Below are 23,284 nucleotides of genomic sequence, written 5' to 3'. Positions count from 1 at the left end.
ACTTCCTCAACTTCATACTATCATGTTCTCCTATTCCTTGGTTTCTTTACACAGATCTGCCATCCATGATTTTTTTGGTTTGCTTCTGTGGACTCCAGACTTTATTTTCTCCTACTGTTCCATGTGTCCAGATACTCTCTGCCCTGACACTATACTTTAAAATATTATTATCTCCATAATGTCTAATATGGATCTGTCTAAAGGGATAAAAATCACAGGATGAGAATGCATGAATGAGCTGCAATTTGCACTAACTAAGGTAATAAGAACAAGGATGGACCCATCAATTGTCACTCAATGTTGTTACATTAACCATTATTTGGAAGCAAGAGAGAGAAAGAAAGGGAGAGGGAGAGGAAGAGGGGAGGGAGAGGGAGAGGAAAGGAGAGGGGAGAGAGATGGAGAGGAAGAGGGAGAGGTAGAGAGGAGGAAGAGGAGAGGAGAAGGAGAAGGAGAAGGAGAGGAGAGTAGAGAAGAGAGAAGGAAAAGAAGAAAAGAAGGAAGGAAGGAAAGAAAGAAAAGTAAAGGGGTACGCAGAAATGTTTTTAATGTTCAAAACTGGATGACCAACTTTATGAAAAGTATGAATTCCTGAATGGCTGAGCAGAATGAAACTATTAAATATAATTGAGCTGCATTGGCTGAATAGCACTAAAAATGAAAAACTTTATTCAAAAGCCTGGCTGGCCTTGAACAGTGAGAACTTATTTCCATGCTTAAAACAAACTCTCCAATAAATGACTGTGCTCAACTCTATGCTGATTGGATCTTTACAAGGGTTAGACATAAGTCATTCCAATTATTTTATAAGCTAGAAAAGCAGACTTACTCTTTAAAGATTTCAAAAAATGGATTCAGTTGTCTATAAAGATAGAAGTTGGATCTGTTATTTCCTTGGTATAAGAGACTCTCAAGTAAGGAAACGCTACTAATACAGGTTGGCACCTTCTCTACATCTCAGAGTCTTAGAGAGCTACTTAGAGCAGAGGTGTCAAATAGCTTACCTGCTGCACGTGGCCTACACCACTCCCGAGGGCTACCTGAACCAGATTAAAATGTTATAATTGGGAAATATTTAACAAAATAACTAAAAACACAGCAAGACTTGGATAATATTAATATGTTGCTAAATCAATATGCAAGCTGCAGGGACCCTTTTGTATGCTTTAGTGGCACCCCCAGCCATTTCAGTCTGACACCACTGGCCTAGAGCATTGAAAGATTAAATGACTAGCCCAAAGTCATACAGCCCTCATGTGTCTAAGGTGGAACTTGGATCCAGGTAAAATATAAAACAGTACATGAACAGGCATATTTGTAAATGCCTGCATCTCATTGTTGACCAGTAAGAAAAACAGGATTCAAAAAACATGTGACTAGGATTCCCATGTTTTTTGCTTAACTCCCTTCTCCATACCATTTAGCTTTCTTGAATGATTTCAGTAATCTCTTTAGCATGGTGACTTAGGATTATACATTTAGAGCTTGAAAGAATCTCAGAGATCAGTTATTCAAACCTCCTTATTTTACAAAGGAGGAAACTTAGTCCTGCAGAGTCTGATTTGTCAAAGAACACACAGAAGTATGAGGTAGAGATGAATTTGAATCCAGGTCTTTTGATTCCAAGTGCAGTATTTTTTTCACTCAGCATGTTGCCTTTTTAATATTAATACCATGGAAATTCCACTCTTCCCACTTTTTTGTTTCTCAGCCATGAAAATATTTGGTGTAATTTTGTCTTTCTGTGTGATAGCAGGAGGGAAGGATATCTACTAAGTGACAGGGTCATGACTAATTAGTTATTTCATTCTAAGGACATGAGAAAATACAGACATTTCTTGCCTTATGTAAATTCACATTATGCAAATTCAACTTTACATAAAGAATTCTGAAAGAAATCCACATTCCAAAAAAACACACCTATATTAACTTTACTGTACAGCACTGTCCTCTCTCACTACTCCTGACCCTCCACCTGGGGCTCCTCAGCCTCCAACCCTACCCAAACCCTAGGAAAAACCCCTTCCATGAAAGCAGAAGAATACATGTGGAGTGATCACTCTTTACCTTACCCCCATCCCCCTAATAGGAGGCTTTGCTTAAGACCTCTGGAGCTAAAAGAAAAAAAAAACTGCTCCACTCTGCCCATCTGCCTGGTAAGCCTCCCCACCCCCGTGTCTATCTTCAATCTCTCCATGCTCTGTAGGTGTATCTGTGCCTGGGCCCTGCCTGTCACCTATTTTCTCCTGTCTGGGTCTATGCAGGACCTGACCTGTCTTCCCACCACGTGTTCTTCCTTGGTTCAGGCCCAGCCCCCAGGTGGCTGGCCCCACCCTCAAGTGTTCCTCCTCTGGCTCTTGTTTCTCTGTCCCTATCCCTGTGCCCTTGAACCATGTGACAACCTATCTCCCTCTCTCCCTCTCTCTCTCACATTCTTGAGCAAATTTGCATTTCATAAAAATCACTTTTAGTAGAGGTATGGGGAATAGTCCACTTACATACAGTGAGAACTGTCTAAAGTGTTTGTGCTCTTTACCAATATGATGGAAAATCCAAAAGTGGATTTAAAATATAATGATAATCAATGTTAAAATCCTTTATCATGTCCTAATAGGCTTTTATTCGTAGGCAGATGACCCACCGGTGACTATTACCACTTTAGCTACACCTCAACCTAGAATCATCTGAACCAGGTTGGATTTTTTGTTTGTACTTACACATGGTTCATTAGCAGAGAAGGACCCAGGGAGGAAATGGATTTTCTTGGAGATGTTCATTTCGTATCAATGAGAAAGTGTCATAGTATCCTAAGAAATTCTTTCAGTATGATGAGACTTCTTATCATGTGGTGATGCTGATGATACTTGCATTAAGTTTTGATCACTTACCCGAGTCACAAATTTCTGAAGTTGGCTTTTGCATGACCTCTAGCCTCACAGATTTATAACCTCTTATCTTACACTCTCTGAATATTTTTCAAAATCAAAATTGTTTCATGTTGAAGTCAGCTCCCAGACTGTACTCATGATTTCACCCTACCCCCAACTCTTCCACAAAGTGTTTCCCAGGGAAAATATTCTAAATTTTAGTATTCTGATCTCTAAAGTAAAGTTTTGACCCTTGGCTGCATATATAGACTAGTTTGGAGAGAGTTTTGGGAAAAGAAATGATTGTCCTTTGAAGGAGAGACAGGAGAACTAATTCTGTAATTGTTGTTAAAAAATAAAAAAAAGTATCATGAGAACAGTATAGTAGGGAGACTATCTTACCCAAAACTCTTTCATTCTTAGAATTCTGCTGTCCTCCTGAAGTGGTAGAAAGATCTTCTGGTACAGGCATAGGTTCATCTGAATCATCGGGTACATCACTTACTGAAGGACTTTCCTTTCCTGAGAAGATAAAAAGTAGTCTCTATTAGAGTGGTCGGTCATTGCCTGAAAGATTGGCACATTCCCAATGGCAGAGCCTCCCTGGCCTTTTGCCATGAAGAGTTCACTATGCAAAGCATAGCAAGATATCCACAGGACAATGCTTCCTTATTCTTAAGGAAACTAAATTAGGCAACCTAAAAAGGGAAGTTATGTTGGGTATAAAAGTAAGTCTCATACCTTTTTCAAAGCTACACAACTTTATTATAACCTTGTAATCTGATCTAATTTGTGGGATAAGAGAGAGTAGAGAAAGGTGTCATCTAATGTGCCCTCGAATTTCTCTCCTATACAGTTGACTATGTCCTTTTGCTCAATACCTTACCTTTCAAATAAATCCTTATAGTACTGATAATCTCTGAAAAGGAAAAACAAGGTAGTCTAGCTTATGAGTTGCATATAATACTTCACAAAGAAGCATGTATACAACGCAACCTATAAAAGTCTCCTTGTAGTCTGGATGGTATCATGGTAACATATATTTATAGAGCAGTGACTGAAGGATCAGTATCAGCCTGGACGGAGGTCATCAAAGGAGTGCCATAGAATTCTTCTCTTGGTCCTAGTCTGTTGAGTATTTTTTTCAGTGACTTGGAGAGGACCTAGATGGTATATTCCTCAAATCTGTTGATGATATGAAGCAATCAAGGGATACTTGATAAAAGGATGAAAAAGCTGGGATAAAAAAGTAACATCCTGGCAGACCAGAATCATGGACTAAATCTTTTCGGTAAAATTTCAATGATAAAGGTAAATTCCAGCAGTTGGAATGAAACAAAAATGAACTATGCAAATACAGAATTAGGGAGGCTTGCCTGGAAAATAGTTCACGTGAAAAAGATACAAGGGATTTTAAAAAATTAGGCATTTATTATTATATTTGGCTTTAAAGTCCTTCAATACTTGGTCCATTCTTAGTCTTATGCCTTACTCTCCTCCACATACTCTACAATGCAATGACTCTGGTCACTTTGCTGTTTCTTGCACAAGACAGTTCATCCCCTGAATTTTCCCTGGATGTTACCTGTGCCTAGAATGTTTTTCTTCCTCACTTGCACCTCCTGACTTCCCTGCCAAAATTCCACCTTCTGCAAGAAGGCTTTCATGGTCTTCCTTAATTTTAGTGTCTTCTCTTTGAGATTATGTCCAATTTATCCTGCATATATCTTGCTTGTTCGTAGTTATTTCCATGTTGACTCCTCCCATTAGACTGTAAGCTTCTTGAGGGCAGGGTTTATTTTTGTTTTTGTATCCTCAGTGCTTAGCACAGGGCCTGGCATGTACTAGGCATTTGATAAATGCTTAGTAACTTGATATAGTATGCCCTAGTATGTGCCATGCATGTCTTGATGATGCACAGTGAACTGTATATTCATTAAGGGTTAAGAATTTGGTCTCAAAAGGGTAATGCAAACTTTAGGCTGCATCAATAGAGGTACTCTATCTCTTCCAAACAAAAGAGGCAGGAGTCAGTCTATATCTCCTTCAGTTTGCACACCATACTTTAAGAAGAACACTGACAATCAGAAAAGCACTCTAGTGAGGTTGACCAGCATGGGGAGGAAATATAAAACTATGCTGAAAGAGAATCAGTTGAAGGAACTGCAGATGTTTAGACTACAGAAGATGATCAGAAAAGACATAAGAGATGCCTTCAAGCACTTGAACAGATGTGATGTGGAAGAGAAGTTAACCCTACATTGGTCCCAGAGGGCAGAATTAAGATCAATGAAATTAGAACCATCCAACCATGGAACGGGCTGCTTTAGTAGGTAGTGAGTTCTGAAGGTCTTCAAGTAGAAATTTAATGACCCTCAGTTGAGATACTGAAGAAAGCATTCCTATTTCTGGGATGTGCTAGAGTTAAGGTTGACCTATCTTTGAACTCACAAGTTCTGAGATTCTAGATCCATCAAGATTGAGATGTGCAGGGAAGGTGTTATCCTTGTACTGAGCGAGGTTCCCACTAGTACCAGCCACTTCCATAACCCCCTTAAATTCAAGACCTTTCTCAAAAACTCTGGGTAGGAAGGCAGGTAGTAAAACAAGAATCCAAATACTGAGGTCACGACAACTTCTTCAAAATAAATCAATAACCTGCACTCACTATTTACAAACCAGCTAAAGTATTCTTTAAAGTCCACCATCCATCTCAGTACAGAATATTGAAGTTTTAATTGAAATAAAATACTCTCACCTCTCTTCTCAGAGTTCATGCTAAAGGATTGTGTTGTTGAAGGGCAATGACAATGTATTTGAATAAAAGGAAAGTCAAGTGATCTGGGTTCTAGCCCCAACTTTGCATTTGCTTACTCTGTGACTGTGACCTTAGAAAAGACACTTATCTTCTGTGCTTCAGTTTTCTCATCTATAGAATGGGAAAGATACCATTTGTTCTACCTATTTCATGGAAGCACATAGTAGGCACTTAAGTTTTTGTTTAATTTAATTTGATTTTTTTGAGACTTGTCTCCTTATCTCACTTACTTTGGAAGTACAGCAGCCATTCATGAACTTGCTTCCAATACTGATTGGCAAGGAAGCTTTAACCTGCTCCATTTTTCCAACACTCGGCCAGTGTACCCTTCTTTAGGCAGCCTGGTGGCCTTCCACTTCCAAGAGCGCGCCATATCCCATAGCCCTCCTCTAGCAAAGAACTCCTGAAATCATGCAGTTCACCAGCTTCAGCCTTCTAGCAACAACAACTACAGTGTGTAGTAACCCAGTTGGCCCACTTGGCACTATTGAAGAAAGTGGTTCGTTATGCCAGCAAATGCTATATGTCAATTACTAGTAAATATTTTCAAAAATTATGAGGATTGTCCAGTACTCATAGTTATAGAAACCTTTGGATAGGTTCCTAAGATATTGAGCCAGAAGAGGCTTCAATAGATAATCTGATTCACTCCTAGGGGAGTAGACCGAGGCCCAGAGGGCAAAGTGATTTCCTCAAGATGCAAGGCAAATCCAACTTTATGCCTCTCCCCATGGTTAGTAAGGTTTTAATGTAAAAGGTCTGAATTCATTCTAACCTGGTTTAGTTGATAAAAGTGATTATTAGAGTCAGTTTATACTTAAAGAAGAATATGTAAGATTTTCCTAAACAATTTCTCAGAGTACATAAAATGATATTTGTGATACAGAGGGTTTGGTGGTAGAACTGAGGAAAATAGCCAGAAAATCTAAAATTTGCTAGAAATGTTGTTATAATGATGTTTCAAAGTTTATTTTACTAGACTGAATTACCTAGATAATTCTCTAATTCTCCATTTCAATGGTATATGTAGTTGTACCTTCAGAGATGATAAAGAAAAGTTATGTTTAGTCACATAAACGATAGCCATTTTACCTAAAATAACATATGCTTTCATTCATTCAGAAAGCATTAATTAAGTGTTCACTCAATATATATGTACATTGTGCTGTTGCCTGCTTCTTTTGGGTTTCTCCTAATGCCAGCAACTATTATGTCCATGAACAGGGGTGGGGAACCTGTGGCCTCGAGGCCACATGTGGCCTTGTAGGTCCTTGGGGGTGGCCTTTTGACTGAGTCCAAGTTTTACAGAACAAATCCTTTCATTAAGGGGATTTGTTCTGTGAAGTTTGGATTCAGTCAAAGGGCCACACTTGAGGACCTAAAGGGCCACATGTGACCTTAAGGCCGCAGGTTCCCCACCCCTGGTCTACTGCATATATGTAACAGTTGTTGGCATTATGAGAAACTGTAGTGGGCAGAGTGCTGCATTTGGAGTTGGAGGAAATGGCTTCAAATTCTGGCTCTGGCATTTACTAGCTAGAAGTCGTTAAGAAAGTTAACCTGGTTAAGTCTTACTTCCTTTACCTATAAAATGAGGGGGCTGGCCTAGATGGTCTCTAATGCTTTTTTAACCTCGAAATTTGGGAGAAGAAAATATGGCTCTGGATGAGAAGTCAGATGACCTGGATTCTAATGCTACCTCCATCACTTAAATCTGTGTGATCTTGCGGAAGTCACTTATCTCTGAGCATCAGTTTTCTCATATGTAAAATCAGGGTGTTGGGCTAAGAATCCTTCTAGCCCTAAACTTTCAATCCTAAGAAGATATTATATGATTTCTTTCATTATAGAAGTTGCAACTTAATTGGGAGGGGAGGGCTCAAAATGTATGTATTTAAAACTAGCAATGGATATAAGCATATCCTCATTATCTTACCCCCTAAACCCATCCTTCCAACAACGCAGTAACATAATACACTGAGGTATTACATTCATCTGCATGAGGTAGGGTTAGTCGAGGAAGGCCTTTTGGAATTGGACTGCTTTGAGAAAAGATGTAACAGAAGTGATGATCAAGGATTGGAAGGGCATTCTAAATGGGAGAACATAAAGGCACAGGAATGGGTTGTTTGACCAACTTGATCAATTACTTGGCTGAAATGAAAAGCAAATTTAGATGGCATCTAAAATAGTTGGTCTTACATGGATACAGTTCAAGTCTTCAGGTGATATAAAATCATGGTAAATACCGCAAATAGGACTAATCAATCTGATATATACATGTATGTATGTATGGATAAGCATATATGTATATATCTGATGTTTAATATAATAATCTTTCAGAAACCTTTATTAAGCACCTACACTATGCAGTGCACTGTACGAGACACCAAGAGAAGCAAAGATAAATTTTTTCCTGCCTTTGAGGAGTTTATAGTCTATTTGTGTGTAATAAAATGAAAATAGTAATAAAAGAGAATTGTAACTTTGTCATAACTTTTCAAGGAATATAGAAAGTCTCTTCCTGCATTTATTTTAAAACTAGAATAGTCAAATGATCTGAAAACATTTTAAACTAGAATAGTTAAATGACCTAAGAATATAAGAAGAGGCGACAGTGTTGCAAACTCCAGAATATGGAGAACAAATTTTATGCTATCCTTTTAGCTGAATTACAACTGGCATACTTTCAGGAAAAACGTTACTGGGTCTATCTGGATGCTGGAGACAAGATGAATCATTAAAGAAGGCTTAGGAGTATGAGAATTTCCCAAGGAAAAGCAAAAGGCCAGGAAGAAACTGAAGTGCTTTTATGTTACTAAAGGTTTGTTGTGATGTGCATTATGTCTAGCAATTGTCACTGCCTTAAATAGAACTTAAGAGCAAAAACAGCTGAATGGATTATAATTATTATTCAAGTATAACACAAACTGAGAAGAATCTGAGAAAGAGGAGAAGGTCTACAGACCACTTGACTACCTTCCTTTTGTTGAAGCCATTCACATTTATGTAGCAAGAGATTGCCCCTGTCTCTTTGAGTCACAGGTGCCTGAGCTGGAAGCACATGACAAAAGCTGCCTAGAACTAGATCACAGTCATTCAAGGCTACAATAAAATTGCCCCATGGTCCAGATGCTCAAGAAATGTAAAGGAGCTGAGAACACTGTTTGCTGGAAGAGAAAGTAAACACTGAGGAGCAGCAAGGAAGAAATGAGTGGTAACAGTGATAAGAAAACAAGTATCAGAAAGATACTTGCAATATGGAGAGCAGAAGCAGAAAAGTATCAATGTGGAGGAAAAAAGCCTCTCCCCTTTCTGGAATCCCACCCAAAGTAGTACAGGGGACTGGCCGTACAGACTCAGAGGGGAGGGCAATCCAATTAGGTGGATTTTCTCATGATTCTTCAACAACTCAGATATGAATCTTTCCTGCGTAAGCAAAAACTGTTCTATATTTTGAAGCCTTGCGAGATTCAGTGCTTTTAAGGAGACTCTGAAGAAATGCTAAATACTGTAGTTCTCAGTTTCAAATATCAGTGAGAACAATTAGCCAAACACTCAAGGTCCTCAAAATAAAACCAGGCCCTTTCATATCAGATGAAAATTACTGTCACAAAGGTTACATTTTGCATGTACATCTTGTACTTTAAGATTACAAAGGGTTTTACGGCCATAGGATAACATAGAATGTCATACTCAGAAGAAAACTTTAGGTCCAACCTCTCACTTTAGATATGAAGAAAATGAGACTTTAGGACTCGTGTATTAAGTCATATAATTAGTAAACGGTTTAGCCAAGATATTAATCCAGGTCTTCTGATTTCAAATCTAAAGCTACTGGCATTGCAGAAGGGGAAACAGACTCAGTTGTTGGGTTATTTAGTCACATAGGTAGTAAAGGCAAAGTCTGTCATCTTTTACTTCTCTTCCTTTTCTCAGGCAAACTCCTAGGGGGAAAAAGTGTCTATACTTCTTGCCTCAACTTCCTCACCCCCTCTTCACTTTGCAATCAGGCCTCTGACCACACCCCTGCACTGAAACTGATTTCTCTAAGGTTACCAAATAATCTCTTAATTGCTAAATCCTATGGTCTTTTCTCAGTCCTCATCCTTCTCTATCTTTTTTTTGGCAGATTTTGCCCTTGCTGCCCACCTCCCCCTTCTAAATCCTCTCTCCTTCCTCAGTTCTGTGGCTTTCCTTTCCTGATTTTCCTCCTACCCATCTGGCTGCTATTTCTCAGTTTCCTTTATTTCTATCTCCCTCTCCTTTTAAACAGGTATCCCCCAAGGCTCCGCCATTGCTCCTTTTCCTGTCTCTACCTTCTCTCTGTTATCTCATGAGCCACAATGGATTCAGTGATCATCTCTATGTAGATGACTCCTAAATCTTTATCTCAGCCCAAATTTCTCTCCTGATTTCAGCCCTACATCCTTCCTGCCGGACACCTCCACTTGGTTGTTACACAAGAATCTCAAACCGAACACCTACAAACAGAACTCGTCATCTTACCCTCTAAACTTACCCCTCCATCCAACTTCTCTATTTGTCTTGAGCCAACACCATCGTTTCCTGTCACCCACATTCTCAACACTTAAATCATCCTCAATTTTTTCTTCTTCTGTGCCCCTCTAATCTAGACACGCAGTTTTTGTTGGACTGGCCTCCATATCTCTCATGCTCTCCATTCATATGGCCACTGCCCTAATTCAAGTCTCCACCAACTTTTGTCTGGATTATTGCAACATTCTCATAACTGCTCTCCCTTCTTCCAGATCCTCTCTTTCCACACAGCTGCCAAAGCAACCTTCTAAAAGCAAACATCTAAAATGTCATTCTCCTACTCAAAAATCTTCAATGGTTCCATGCTGCCTCTAGGACAATAATAAATATTCCCAGTCTGGCACTAAAAGCCCTTCACTATCTTGTTTCAACCTATCTTTCCAGTCTTATTTCATAATACTCCCCATCTATCTACCCTCTGTTGGACAAACTTTGGATTCCCAAACTGGTTTCAATTACACTTCAGTAACCCTTGCATAGGTTGTCTCTCCACTGCTCCCTGCCCCCAGCATCCATGCTACGGATAGATTCTCTCCTTATCTCCAACTCTTAGTTGGAGAGAGAGTTCTTAGCTTCTTTCAAGGTTCAATTCCAGAAGCCTTTTCTGGTCCTCCCTGTTATTAGCAGTCTTTCCTTCCTCAAAATATTCTGTATTTGCTTATTTGTTACCTATCATATTCCCCAGTATAAGCTCCTTGTAGGCAGGGATTGTTTTGTTTTTGTCTTTCTAGCTTCAGTAGCTAGCAGTGACTTATTCTAGGCCTTAATAAATATTTGTTGAATCGATCCAAAAGCCAGGAATTTCTTCTAACGCCTAGCCTAGCACTTAATTCTGCAAAAGAGTTGGTCCAGTGAACTGACCTTGAGTCAATTCTAAGCTTCCTAATTTTCCAATGTTAAAAAGCTATCATCTAGAAGAGGGATTTCACTTGTCCTGTTTAGCCTTGGGAGACAGAACTAGAAATGATGGATGGAAGTTGCCAGGAGGAAGGTTTTGATTAATTATAGGAAAAAAAACACCTGTAAAACAATTAGAGCTGTCCAAACGTGGTATGGCCTACTGGAGGGCACAGTGCATTCTCTTTCAAGGGAGGCCTTCACAAAGAGGGTAGATGATGGTTTAGGGGGATATTGTAGATGGGTGCTCCTAAAAGAATTGGGTCTAAATATCATGCTACACACATGCAGTACTAGATGACTTTTGGAACCCTTTCACCTCTGAGATTCTATCATCTTAATTCTCTGCCCACTGCTAGCTTTCAACTTCCAGAGTCCCAGAGACTTCAATATTCAACACTGGGTAAGGATCCTTATCCCTGCTGGACACATTACTTTCTTCCTACTGTCATTCATTATCAAGACTTTTAACTGTTTTTTTGAACATTTCCAGAACACTTTAAATAACTATGTATTGAGCAAGGTAGGTATGATAAAAAGATTCTGAGTGTAATAGGTAAAGAAGGTCTCTCCTTATGGTCAGTTGATCCTTCAAATTCATCCAAACCAACTCTCTGTCGTTGCTATTTCAATTTAATTAACCCATTTATCCTGAGGCAGAGTCAGACACTACCAATCATGTCTAGACCATGGTTTTCTGATTTTTAAGAAGCATTTCATTCCAGTAGGGTTCCCTGCATTTAATTAAATGTTGCTTCTTGAGTGTCACCATAGCTGAGTCTCGACACTTTTATCCACACTACAGAGGGAAAGCACACACCACAAGCCTAAGGGGAATAATGGAAAACAGTGGGGATGATGGTTCTAAAGTACCATGGGCCAGACTTGATCAATAGGAAACTCAGTTAGCAGAAGAGACAGCAAGGAGAAAGGGGAAAATTAAAAATTATTCTGTGTGCACAAGTATAAAGGCAAATACTGATGGATTGCATTGTTAGACAAACTTGCATATCTTCAGTGAGAACTTGTACTGAATCAGTAAATAGCTTACTGATACAATAGTAGATTATAACTATATTGGGCTTTAAGGCTTACCAAGCCCTCTCCACATAACCATTCTGTGAAGTAGGTAAAGTCTTAATAGATCCACTTTGCAGATGAAGAAACTGAGGCTCAGAGCAGTTACATGACATGGCATACAGCGAAACTTTGGTGTTGGAAGTCCAATTCAGATACTTCTAACCTTCTAGATCAGCTTGCTTCCCACTACATTACAATCATATTACCTAGTCTAACACCTTGATAGTTTTAGGAAAATACCTGATTCCCCCGAAGGGTCTCATCCCCTTCCTTAATTTGGCTTCATTACCACTTCAGAAATAAGGCATTCACATTCAGCTTCCTATGTATTTACTCTGAGTTCTGAGCCTTACCCTTCAGATTTCTTTGCTGATTCAGGCAATCATTTGAGAAACCAAAAAATGGTACCCCATCAAATTCACCAACCAGCAAAAGATGAGAATACCCCAGGTAAATGTGACATTAATAGAATTCCATTAAATACCTAAAATTAGTTTGGACTACAATTAAGTTCTGTATCTTCCTCTGAAAGAAGAAATTCAACTTTACAAATTTTTCTCTAATAGCACATGTCACCAAGACCCCTCTTTGCTGATTCTTCATATGAGGCATTCACTCCCCAGTACAGTTACATGTAGGTTGCATGACAGAATGATGTGGTAGGAGGTATGCTAGCAGTTGAGGAGTTACAAAGGTTTCTTTTAAGAGCTTTCCCCTCTGTTATAGATAACACATTCTTTATATTTCATTTTTTACTTCTAGAGTTCAGCTGAAAATGCCTGATTTCTTAGAAACAGGGCAGGGGAATACCATCTTAACCAATATTTTTACTGATTCATTTAATGTAAAAAAGATGTATTCAGTTTCAACTAATATGCGAGACACTGTTCTGTGAAACAAGAGAGAAGCATGGCATTTATTGAACACTCACAATGGTTTTTTTAAAGTTTTATTGATATGTTTTGTTTTTACATCACAAATATTACTAGGTTATCACCACCCTGTATAGCTCTCTTGTAACAAAGTCAAACAATTAAGCAAAACAAATACAAGACCCTTATCTGGAAGTGTATGCAACATTCCACACCCATAATCTCCTCCCCCCAAACTCTATTTATAAAATGTGTTTTTTAAAAAAATTAATAGACATCTATTTTCTCTCCCCTCATCCCACCCCAACTGAAAACAAAAAGAGGGAAAAAACCAATTCCTTATAATAAAGCACTGTGCAAGTGTCTGGGAACTTAGGGATTAAAAAAAACAGTCATGGGTTCTTAGTGGCAGAGATTTATAACTGGAAGGCACCTCATAGATCACCTAATAATTCTAGTCCCATCCTCTTATGTTACAGATGAGGAAACTGAGGCTCAGAGCAGTTAAGTGATTTGCCTAAGGACACAAGTGGTAAGTGTCACGTGCAGGATTTGAAGCCCATACCTCTGATTCCAGAGCTGAATCTATCCTTAAGGAACTTAGGTTCTCCTGGAGCTGGGGAAGAACGTGATATGTACACAGACAAGTATAATACAAGGCTGGGTATGATAGGGACAAAGGAGGCAGAGAGGCATTTCCCTCAGTAAATTTAACGGAGAGGGCATTTTTAGCTAAGGATTTCGGGGAAGGTTTTAGAGAAAAAAATGGCATGGAAAGAAGAGAAGGATGGTAACAGGCACAGATGAAGAGGAAGTCCACTCTCACTACCGGGAATGTCTGGTATAAGAGGGCAGAGGTTACAGATGGCAAGTTCTGGGGATAGCTAATGGTCCAATATGGCTAAAATAAAGTTAGAATGTCTGAAGAGGAGTAATATAAAGCTGGAAAGAGTTGGCACCCCATTATAGAGGGGTTAATCAATAAATCAATAAGCATCAATTTAGCACCAACTGTATGCCAATCACCATGCTTGGTAGGGATAGGGATACAAAGGTAAAAAACTAATTTCTGCTTGACCTCAAGAAAATTTCTCTTCTGTTGGCTAAAGATTTTATGTTTATCCAAAAAGGAATAGGTGCCACTTGATGGTTTCTAGGCAGAAGAGTTGTATGGTTAGACCAGAGGTGAGGAACATATATGCACTGTGATTTGGCTCAAAGGGTCGCACTTGAGGACCTAGAGGGCCACATGTGGTCTCGAGGCTACAGGTTCCCCACCCCTGGGTTAGACTTGTGCTTCAGGAAAATATTTTCATAGCTGGGTGAAGGATAGAGCCTATGTATAAGAATGCTTTAGGAAATTACGATTTAGTTGAAGAGATAAGACCTACAAAAAAAATTAAAATAAAAGGCAGTACCACCATATGAATGGCATAGACAACTGCTATAGAAGTTCAGAGGAGAAACAGATCATTTATGACTCAAGAGATCAAGAAAGGTTTCATGGAATAGGAAGTGGGATATCAATCAATCAATAAAACAATGAGCATTTATTAAGCAACTACTATATGCCAGGCACTGTGTTATGCTCTGGGGATCCAAAGACAAAATTTAAGTCTTCAAAACCTTAAACCTTTAAAGTAGCTTACATTCTATGAAAGATGGGAGAATAGGAACTGAAGAATTCAGTTTAATTCAACATAAATCTATTGAGACTTTACTGTACTCAGAGAACTGTCCTTGGGGCTGGAAATTAAATTAAAAACAAACAACCCTCAACCCCTGAAAATTAAAACTGTCCCTGACCTCAAGAAGCTTACAGTCTACAGTCTACTTGGGTGAAAGGTCTCTAAATGGCAGACAGTGAGGTTGGGGAAGATTTTTAGGATAGTAGGAATGGCATTATACTCTTTTACAGTTAGCCTTTGAAGGATGATATACTCAATTTTAAATAATTCAGAGTTCCTATGAACCAAGTTCTTCATGTGTCCTCCCCCTTGTCTACCTTTCTGCTGGTTGTGGCTCCTTAGCACCTACCCTCAGGAAGGTGTACGAAGAAGCCACATTTGTCCTATGCTAGTACTTACTACTGAAATGGCCTGTTGGCTGACAGATGTAAAATGGTTAAAAAAAAGGTTTCAGGACTGTGGGTTTTAATTATATTCACCAGCCCTGAGCTTGTTATCAAAGGCATTTAAAATACCAAGATTTATTGCCGGGTATGGGGGGGCACCTTAGGAGTAATTTTTAGTATAACCCCCTCATTTTACAGATGAGGAAAATAACACCCCAAGAGGGGAAGTGGCTTGCCCAAGGTCAAATAGGTAGGAAGTAGATGATCCAAGCTGTACTATCATTCAAGCTACTGTTATTTTTAGTAAGTGTGGCCACCTCCGTGGTAAATGTTACTCCAGACACTGTTTAAACATCTAATGTTATATACCATAATTAAACATTTCAATCTTTAACACTTCCAAAATTTTTGTTGAAATGACATCAAAAATCTTGAATATGTATAAATGAAGATAGAAATTTTTAGTAAACTTTCCATTTAAAATGCAACAAGTAAATACAATTTTATATCTAACAAAAGAGTTAAAATGATCAAATAAACTGACTATATTATACATATTACTGCTTTGCTTATTTTACACAAGTTACTATTTTCTTCAATTATGTTGACAAACCACATATACAAAAGGGCACACGCATGTGAATGGGGTTTGAGTACACACAAACATATATAGGATCCAAAATAGTAATCTAGTAATTATTTACAAAAATATATTTGAATAGAATAAATTTATACAGTAACACCTCATGGATTTACAAATACTTAAGAAAGAGGGAAGGAATCATGTCTAAATTCAAGAAGAATAAAAAGTTATATAGGTTTGTTAAAAAAACCCAACCTATTACTTTCAAATACATGTTCTTTGTAAATAAGCAAAACATGCAGAAACATTAAAGCAGAACAAGTTATAGCAGCATACTTGTATTTTGATGTTTGTAACATTCAATATTCATAACACTCACAAAAGTCTTGTGCAAAGTAATGCGAATGTTATTATCCACACTGGAATAATAAGGAAGCTCAGGGTCAGAAAGATGAAGAGATGTGCCCAAGATTCTAAGAGCACTGTTCTTTGAAGTCAGGAAGACCTGGGTTCAAGTCCAGCCATTAGACACTTAGTAGCTGTGTGACCCTGAATGAATTATTTAATACCCTGTGCCTCAGTTTCCTCATCTGTAAAATGAGGGGTTAAACTGAGTGGCCTCTAAGGTTCCTTCCAGTTCTAAATAAACGATCCTAGTTCCCAGTCCCTAAGACTTTCTGCTATATCACTATGTTTACAGTCGGCATGTGAATGATTTATACCCACATGGGCTTCTAAAATGCTCAGGAATACTTTAAACATTTTTTTCTTATGTAATTTATCTTCCCCTTAATAATCTTGCTTATACAGTTAATCTGCTTAGCCTTTTCCCTTTATTGACATTGGAAAGGTACTTTACCAGAGACTCCAAATTAATGAGGTCTTACTTTATTACTAATTAGTGCTTTTCATAAAGTAAATAAAGTTTAAAAAGCATTACCTTGACCAAGTAAAATATCTGAATGAGACATGTATGTGTGTGATGTGTGTATGCCTAATTTCTCCTATTACCTTGTGACCTGAGAGCAACAAGAACATGTTTATGTCTTCCTTGAGAGAATAAAACTTAGAATAAGGCCTATGTCAGCATCCCAGATCTCCTAGTAACTAACTATTTAACTATATGAGTGGCCTAAAACAAGTCACTAAACCTCTCTGAGCCTCATCTGCAAAATGAGGAGGCTGGACATGGGGAAGACTAAGAACTCTGTAAACTGTAAAACCAAGATCTTTCCAGAGCCTGGCATAGTGCCTTTCACAGAGTAGGCACTCAATAAGCATTGGTTAATTAAGCCTTCTTTCAGAGACTTTTACTATCTTAAGACAAAGATATACAAAAGAAGGAAAGCCTAGAATTAACAAAAATGTGAGCAAAAAAATAATGGGCATGTGTAAGAGTATATTTTGGGGAAAAGTTGCCAAAAATAAAGTTTCTCATGGAAAGTTATCATTATGGAAACTAAATGAAATTAGAATTTTCTTCTGGATTTGCTATCTGTTCTCAGCATCTTAGGGAAAGGATCATCTAATCGAACCCTTTTATATTACATATGAGGAAACTGAGTCCCATAGAATACATAGGACTTTCCCAAGGTCACACAGGTAGTAACAGGCTGAAGCAGGATTTAGAACTCAGTTAATTTGACCCTGAATCCACTGTTATATACAATACTCTCCTCCTTTTCTATAAGGACTCAAATTCTTTTGATAAAGCTTCTACCAGGACACGCAGTTAAACTGGGTGGGTGATCCAGGATAGATGGCAGTTAAGTAGTCTAAAAAACTGCAACTGGTTGATACTACCTTAAATCAGAGCTTCGCAAACTATCAAAAATTAAACCTAGACAAGAGGCTGTGATCACGCCTATATTTTGTGGGCAGGGATTAAATAATTTGTGAGAAAAAACACTTTAAATTATCCATAATCTCTGGTGTCATTTAAAAAACTTCTGTGTCATGGATTTGAAATGTTTTCTGGTTAAATGTATTAACTTATTTTAATAGAGCAGTTTCCCATTTGCTCCAAATTAAACTTTCAGAGGGAAAAAAGTATGATATGACTTTTATTTCCAACTGGGAAAACCACAAATTCCAAGAAGTACGCTAATTTACATGAGAATCAATACCAAGTTATCTTTCCAAAGCTGTTACTAAAAATTGCATGTACCTTAAACATATGTCAATATGTAGTAATAGCAATAATACTAGATCAATTTTTATATTACTTTAACTTTTGTTAAGTGTTTTATGTAATGCCATCACATTTGATCCTCAGAGCATTCTAATTCTGAGTACTATTAAAGGTACAATTTGTGTGTGTGTGTGTGTGTGTGTGTGTGTGTGTGTGTGTGTGTGGAGAGGGGCAGAGAGAGGGAGAGAGGGGGAAAGAGAGAGAGAGGAGGAGGAAGGGGGAGGGGGGAGGAGTATGTTAAAACCAGTTGTGAAAACTCAAAATTAAGACTAAAAAAGTCTAAAATAATTCTTGATATTTTCAGCATATGCAGTACTTTATTAAATATGCCAAAATGGTGAATGAGTTCAGATCAGAAATATAAACAATTTTTCTTTTGGACCAAAGTCATGAAGAATAATAATCTTTCACCTTCAACCTTTCATCTTCAAATTGAATATATACAATTTTGTCACAGTGAGGAAAAATTTGCAATTTTTGTTATCAGAATCTGGGGATTGGTAGTTAACCTGGTTATTCCAAAGGTCACTACCCCTAGAAAACACTGTTGCTAATATCAGAATAAAAGGTAGAATGTGGAGGTATAGACAGCATGGTACAATGAAATGAATACTGGCCCTCAAATCAAAAGACTCTGATTCAAATCCCACATCTGATAGCCGGGTGCCTGTAAGACCATGGAAGTCACTTAACCAGCCTGGGCCTCAATATCCTTCTGTATAAAATGAAAGTCTTGGACTAAATGGACTCTAAGGTCCCCTTCTAATCCTAAATTCTTCTTTAGGAATCCTATGATCCACATCCAGAATTGAATCTTATGCTACTCAAATGCATCCCACAAAATCTCAACTCAAGACACCCAAAGTGGAACATTAAAAAGACAGCAGAGGAAAAAAGAATCTTTTTCAGGATTTCAAGGACCTGAAGCTGGCCTTTTTTGGTCATTGGAAAATTTTTAAACATTCCCTTCCTCTTCATTCTATCATTAACTTCAAGGCATGTGGGACAAAGACAAACAGTAGTGAACAAGACCTTCCAGGGAGGTCTAAAAATCTCCTGGAATCCTAGGTCTCACCCAGCAGGCACTGAGCAGGCCTAATTCTCTTAGGAATCACTTTCTTTATAGATAAAGTTGGAACAGATAAACTTTCAGTTTAACTCTTGTACCTTCCTAGGGAAAGGTAGTCCAGTATTTTGGACATGAAAGATATCCCTGAAATAGCTATAGTCCAAGCAAGAAGAAAAGTATGTAGCCTGGACACATTCAGGATGTGTTTTTGCAACATTTTGAAAGCCCTGTTTTTTTTTTTATTTCATCTTAAAAGGATGGCCTCCATTAGTCAGGCTCAAACCGTATTTGTGAAGACATTTTGTCTTATGGTGGTTAAGCTAGCTCAAAATATAGTAGTTAAACAAAATAATTACCATAAAATTTGGAGCCTGATAACTGAACCACAGATGACAGTTATAAGCCATTCACTGATAGGGGCCACCCTTCTGTGATTGACTCTAATTTGGCTGAGGTGAAGCAGCCCACTCTTAAATACTAAAAACTGAAAAACCAAAGTCAGTTGAAGCTACCGCGGCTGCCGTATCTGGGCCCCTTTGGAGAGTAATGGACACACAGATGGGTCTTCCGATTGCAGAGCTTGTTAGATACTGGGTACATCTCAGCTAGTCTAATTTTGTGAGTTCTGCTAGATGTCTTTCTCTCTCTGTCTCTCTGTCTGTCTGTCTCTGTCTCTCTCTCAAGCCCTCTGGGGACCTGGAAGATTTTAGTGGAGACACTGAATTCTCAACCTGCCTAATCATCAGGTTACTCATTTCTCCAGCTCCTGAGTGTCCATGCATGAGATAAGCCTTCTCCACAAAAAGCTCAGAATAATGCAATTGGTGTCTTCCAAAAATTGAATAATTTCAATTCTACACCTTTTGGTGCCCTTCCAGAATTTACCCTTCCAGTGATGTTTTTAAAACTGCTGTTATTCTGACTTGGTGTTCCTTTGTTCTAAGCCCAGCATGTGATAGATATTTTTTCCCAAGTGTAAAAAACATTCCCCCCATGTAATTCCAGATTTCATAAAAGAATTAATTTTCAACACGGTTCTATATTTGTTACTTTTCTCAAACTGGAATAATTGCTTCAATTTTAAGCTCACTACAAGGATTGTTTCACTCTCTGCACTTGTATCCTCAGAGCCTATGTGCCTGGCACATAGTAGGTATTCAATAAATTCTTATTGATCGATGCCCAATGGCAATACTGTATGACTTCAACTCTTTTTTGTGCATATTGTCCCCAACCCCAAATAAGCATTTTAATTAGGGTTGTGGTGAGTTACTGACTGACCAGAGCTTATGGTTTCCCCCATATCCATGTCTTATAAGTATCTCACCTGAAACTTGGGACATGTCCTGAGCCTCATCGGTTTCCATTTTCCTCAGGTTATCTGAGAAAGAGAGGAAGAGATTTTAAGTTAAAGCAAAATACTAATAAAAAAGAGAGAGAGAGAGAGAGAAAGAAAATCTTAGCTATTTAACAACAAGGTTATCTGGCAGGAATAATGTATTTTCCTCTTTATTTCCCTCTTCACATGCTTGCTGGGGTATCAGACTGGCGCAGACCTTGATCCTTTTAAAAACAGCATTACAAAGATTTATAAAAATATCATTACAAGCACAGGAGGACCAAATTTGTTATTTATTGTTAATTTCCTACTGCATAATAACCCAAAATGCAAACTGACTGCAACAAAATTAAGCAGAAAATTAAATGGCCCTGGGTCATTGTAGGCACAGAATTCATTCTCTTGGCTGATCCATAGTTATGTTCTTTCTAATTTACTGAGCATGCATCGATGAACCTTGAGTCAGCTTGGTGACACGCGTACAATCAGCAATCAAAAAACGAAGCAATTTGCTGAAGAATGTCTCATTTACGCAGGCAGGGCTGCATATCTGAGCAGCAACTGCACTACCTCCATTAATAATGAATACACCTCAAGCCGTGGCAGATGGGCAAAAAAATAGCAGCTTCAGTCTTTGTCCCTCACTCTTTCAGGAGCTCTTGTTGCAGAGCCCACCAGCTCTTCAATGTAGAGAGAAGTGAAGCTCCCTAAAATAGCGAAACAAACCCAGGAGAGAAAAGGAACCCAAGTCTTCCTGTTTTGCTGACAGATGGCTGGCTCCTTGGATGGGTGACAAATACTGGGAAGCTTCTATCCCTCTGTTGCAACACTTAATGCTTCATAGATGGAGATTCAAGTCACCATAAACACCAGAGAGAACAACTCTAAGGGTCAGCGGGGTAGAAACGAAAGTTTTCACTTGGAGCCCTGGCCTGTAACTTGAAGGCAGTCCCCAAGGCTTATAGTAGATGACATCTGGCAGTAGCTCCTTGGATGATAAACGTATGACCAGAAGATAACCTCAGCAAAATCTCATGCTTTGTTGACAACCCAAGTAACCTTTGAAGGGAAATGTTCCCTTACCAATAAATGCTTAGTCTAGTTGTTGGCTATGAATTGGCTTACTCCTTTGTCATCTATTTCTTTATCACAGATGATTAGATTTAAGGCTAGTGGCCTATTTTCAGCAAAGAACTTCAAACTGGTGGATGCTCTGTTTGGCCTAATTTTCTTCCGATTAGGAAGATACAAAATGCTCCATATCTTCCCTATTTGCCACTGTACCTAGGGCAATCATAGCAGGTCAATAAATATCTGTTGAACGGTTTAAAAGATAAAAATATGTTGTTCCTCATTTATTCAGAAGACAGTAGGGTACATGGTCCAAGCAACACTGTTATCCATAGTGGTGATATATTTGCATTCAATCATTTATCCTCATTCTCAGTCCAACCTAAGGAAAATTATGTATTCTGTAGAAGAACTTGCTGGAGTTAGGGGTACAACCTTCCGCGTGCACAGAACATGAGGCAGGTGTCAGGGAGTGGGGGTTGGGGGGAGGAAGGCAATGTTAATGTTTGCTTTCAAGTATGCCAGTGTACCCAGGCTCATGCTCTATGTACACCTACAAGTATAATCTGCAACTATGGGACAAAGCAAAGCCAAATGCCTCGTATGGATAGGCATAAAGTAGTATTAAGCCCCATGATCCTGGCTTCATGATCACAGTACTCCAATCGACTAAGTCACCCCACCATAGGCAACCTGGAAGAACAAAGCTCATGGTATAATTACATAAAAGCAATGTTTTAAAAGTCTCAAGGAGCTCTGAATTTTAAAAAAATCCTTCTCTTAATACTGGAATTATAAAGTTGTAGATTAAAATAAAACGGAAAACTCTTCATCTGAAGCTTCTATGCAGCGCTAACATGCTTTCCCTGAGGAGTTCTGAGCTCTTTCCTTCTTGGAAGGAAAAGCTATTTTTGCAAAGCACAATTTTATTATAATATATTATTATTTGATCCCGGAATATCATCAATTAAATTGCAGGGATGTTGCAGGACAGGTCACACCCACTCACGAAGCCCTCCACTCCCTTACCCCCTCCAAAAAATGATCACAATGAAAATCTCCAACAACAAAAAATCCCTAAAGCCCCAGTCAATGTCACCTTTATTTCAAATAGCATCAGTTTCATTCTTCAAGTGTTTCTTAAGCACCTACACAGCAATATGCACAAACTTCCCATTCAGCACATGATCTGGATAATGTCTTGAAGTTTTTGCCTTTTGTTTTAAAGAATGAGGTTTGACCTTATAGGTCCATCGGCTGAGCTTGAGGTGATGTTGGAGCGCTTATGTAGGAGCAAGAGTGTGCATAGTGAGCATTGCTCTGTTCCACTCCAACTGCACTTTATCTTTCTTGCAAATGCAGGGCATTGGTTATGAAATGATTGGTAAAAGAACGTGGATGGATCTGTGGAAAAACACAACTAATATTCAAAAAGCAACTACAGTAGTAGGACCACTGTTACATGCTACATTGTGTCCAGAGTGGTCACCATATTCTGTTAATAAATAAATTTGGCATTGTTTGTGTTTTGTTTCCTTGCTAAATTCAACCACCAAAAGTTTTTTTTTTTAAATGCTGATAAACTCGTCTCTGGGAAATCACTCCATGCTCACTTACGTTTCTGTACACAAGTTGAATCCAGACTGTTCTATCGTCACAGGGAATAGATGTTCATTTCCCCCAAATTTTCCCCAAACTCCAAATTTGCATCTTTTTTTTGCTGAAAAAGCAGTAACTGGTGTTTTGATTTGGGTGAAGATAGTGAAAGAAGTCTTTGGGGGACGATCTGTGTTTTGTGGAAAGGAGACTCTCATACTATGAGATTTGACTGTCAATTGATTTTGACAAACATTTTCTCAACAC

At 38.4% G+C, this 23,284-nt stretch overlaps 1 protein-coding gene across 14 annotated transcripts in view; it reads right to left on the bottom strand.

Moving 5' to 3' along the window:
• Positions 1–23,284, bottom strand: part of IKZF1 (IKAROS family zinc finger 1) — a 134,975-nt gene that overhangs the window by 97,954 nt on the left and 13,737 nt on the right. For all 14 annotated transcript variants that reach the window (XM_036738416.1, XM_036738417.1, XM_036738421.1 and 11 more), the window contains exons 2-3: positions 20,339–20,392; positions 3,270–3,389 (exon numbers count right to left, since the gene is read on the bottom strand). In XM_036738416.1, coding sequence (XP_036594311.1) covers positions 3,270–3,389; positions 20,339–20,392 — 174 coding nt within the window. The remainder of the gene's footprint in view (positions 1–3,269; positions 3,390–20,338; positions 20,393–23,284) is intronic.

The sequence above is a fragment of the Trichosurus vulpecula genome, chromosome 9 (genome assembly GCF_011100635.1).
Source record: "Trichosurus vulpecula isolate mTriVul1 chromosome 9, mTriVul1.pri, whole genome shotgun sequence".
Classification (NCBI taxonomy): Eukaryota; Metazoa; Chordata; class Mammalia; order Diprotodontia; family Phalangeridae; genus Trichosurus; species Trichosurus vulpecula.
The sequence above is the reverse complement of the archived record's forward strand: the minus strand, read 5'-3'. Positions and strand labels throughout refer to the sequence as shown.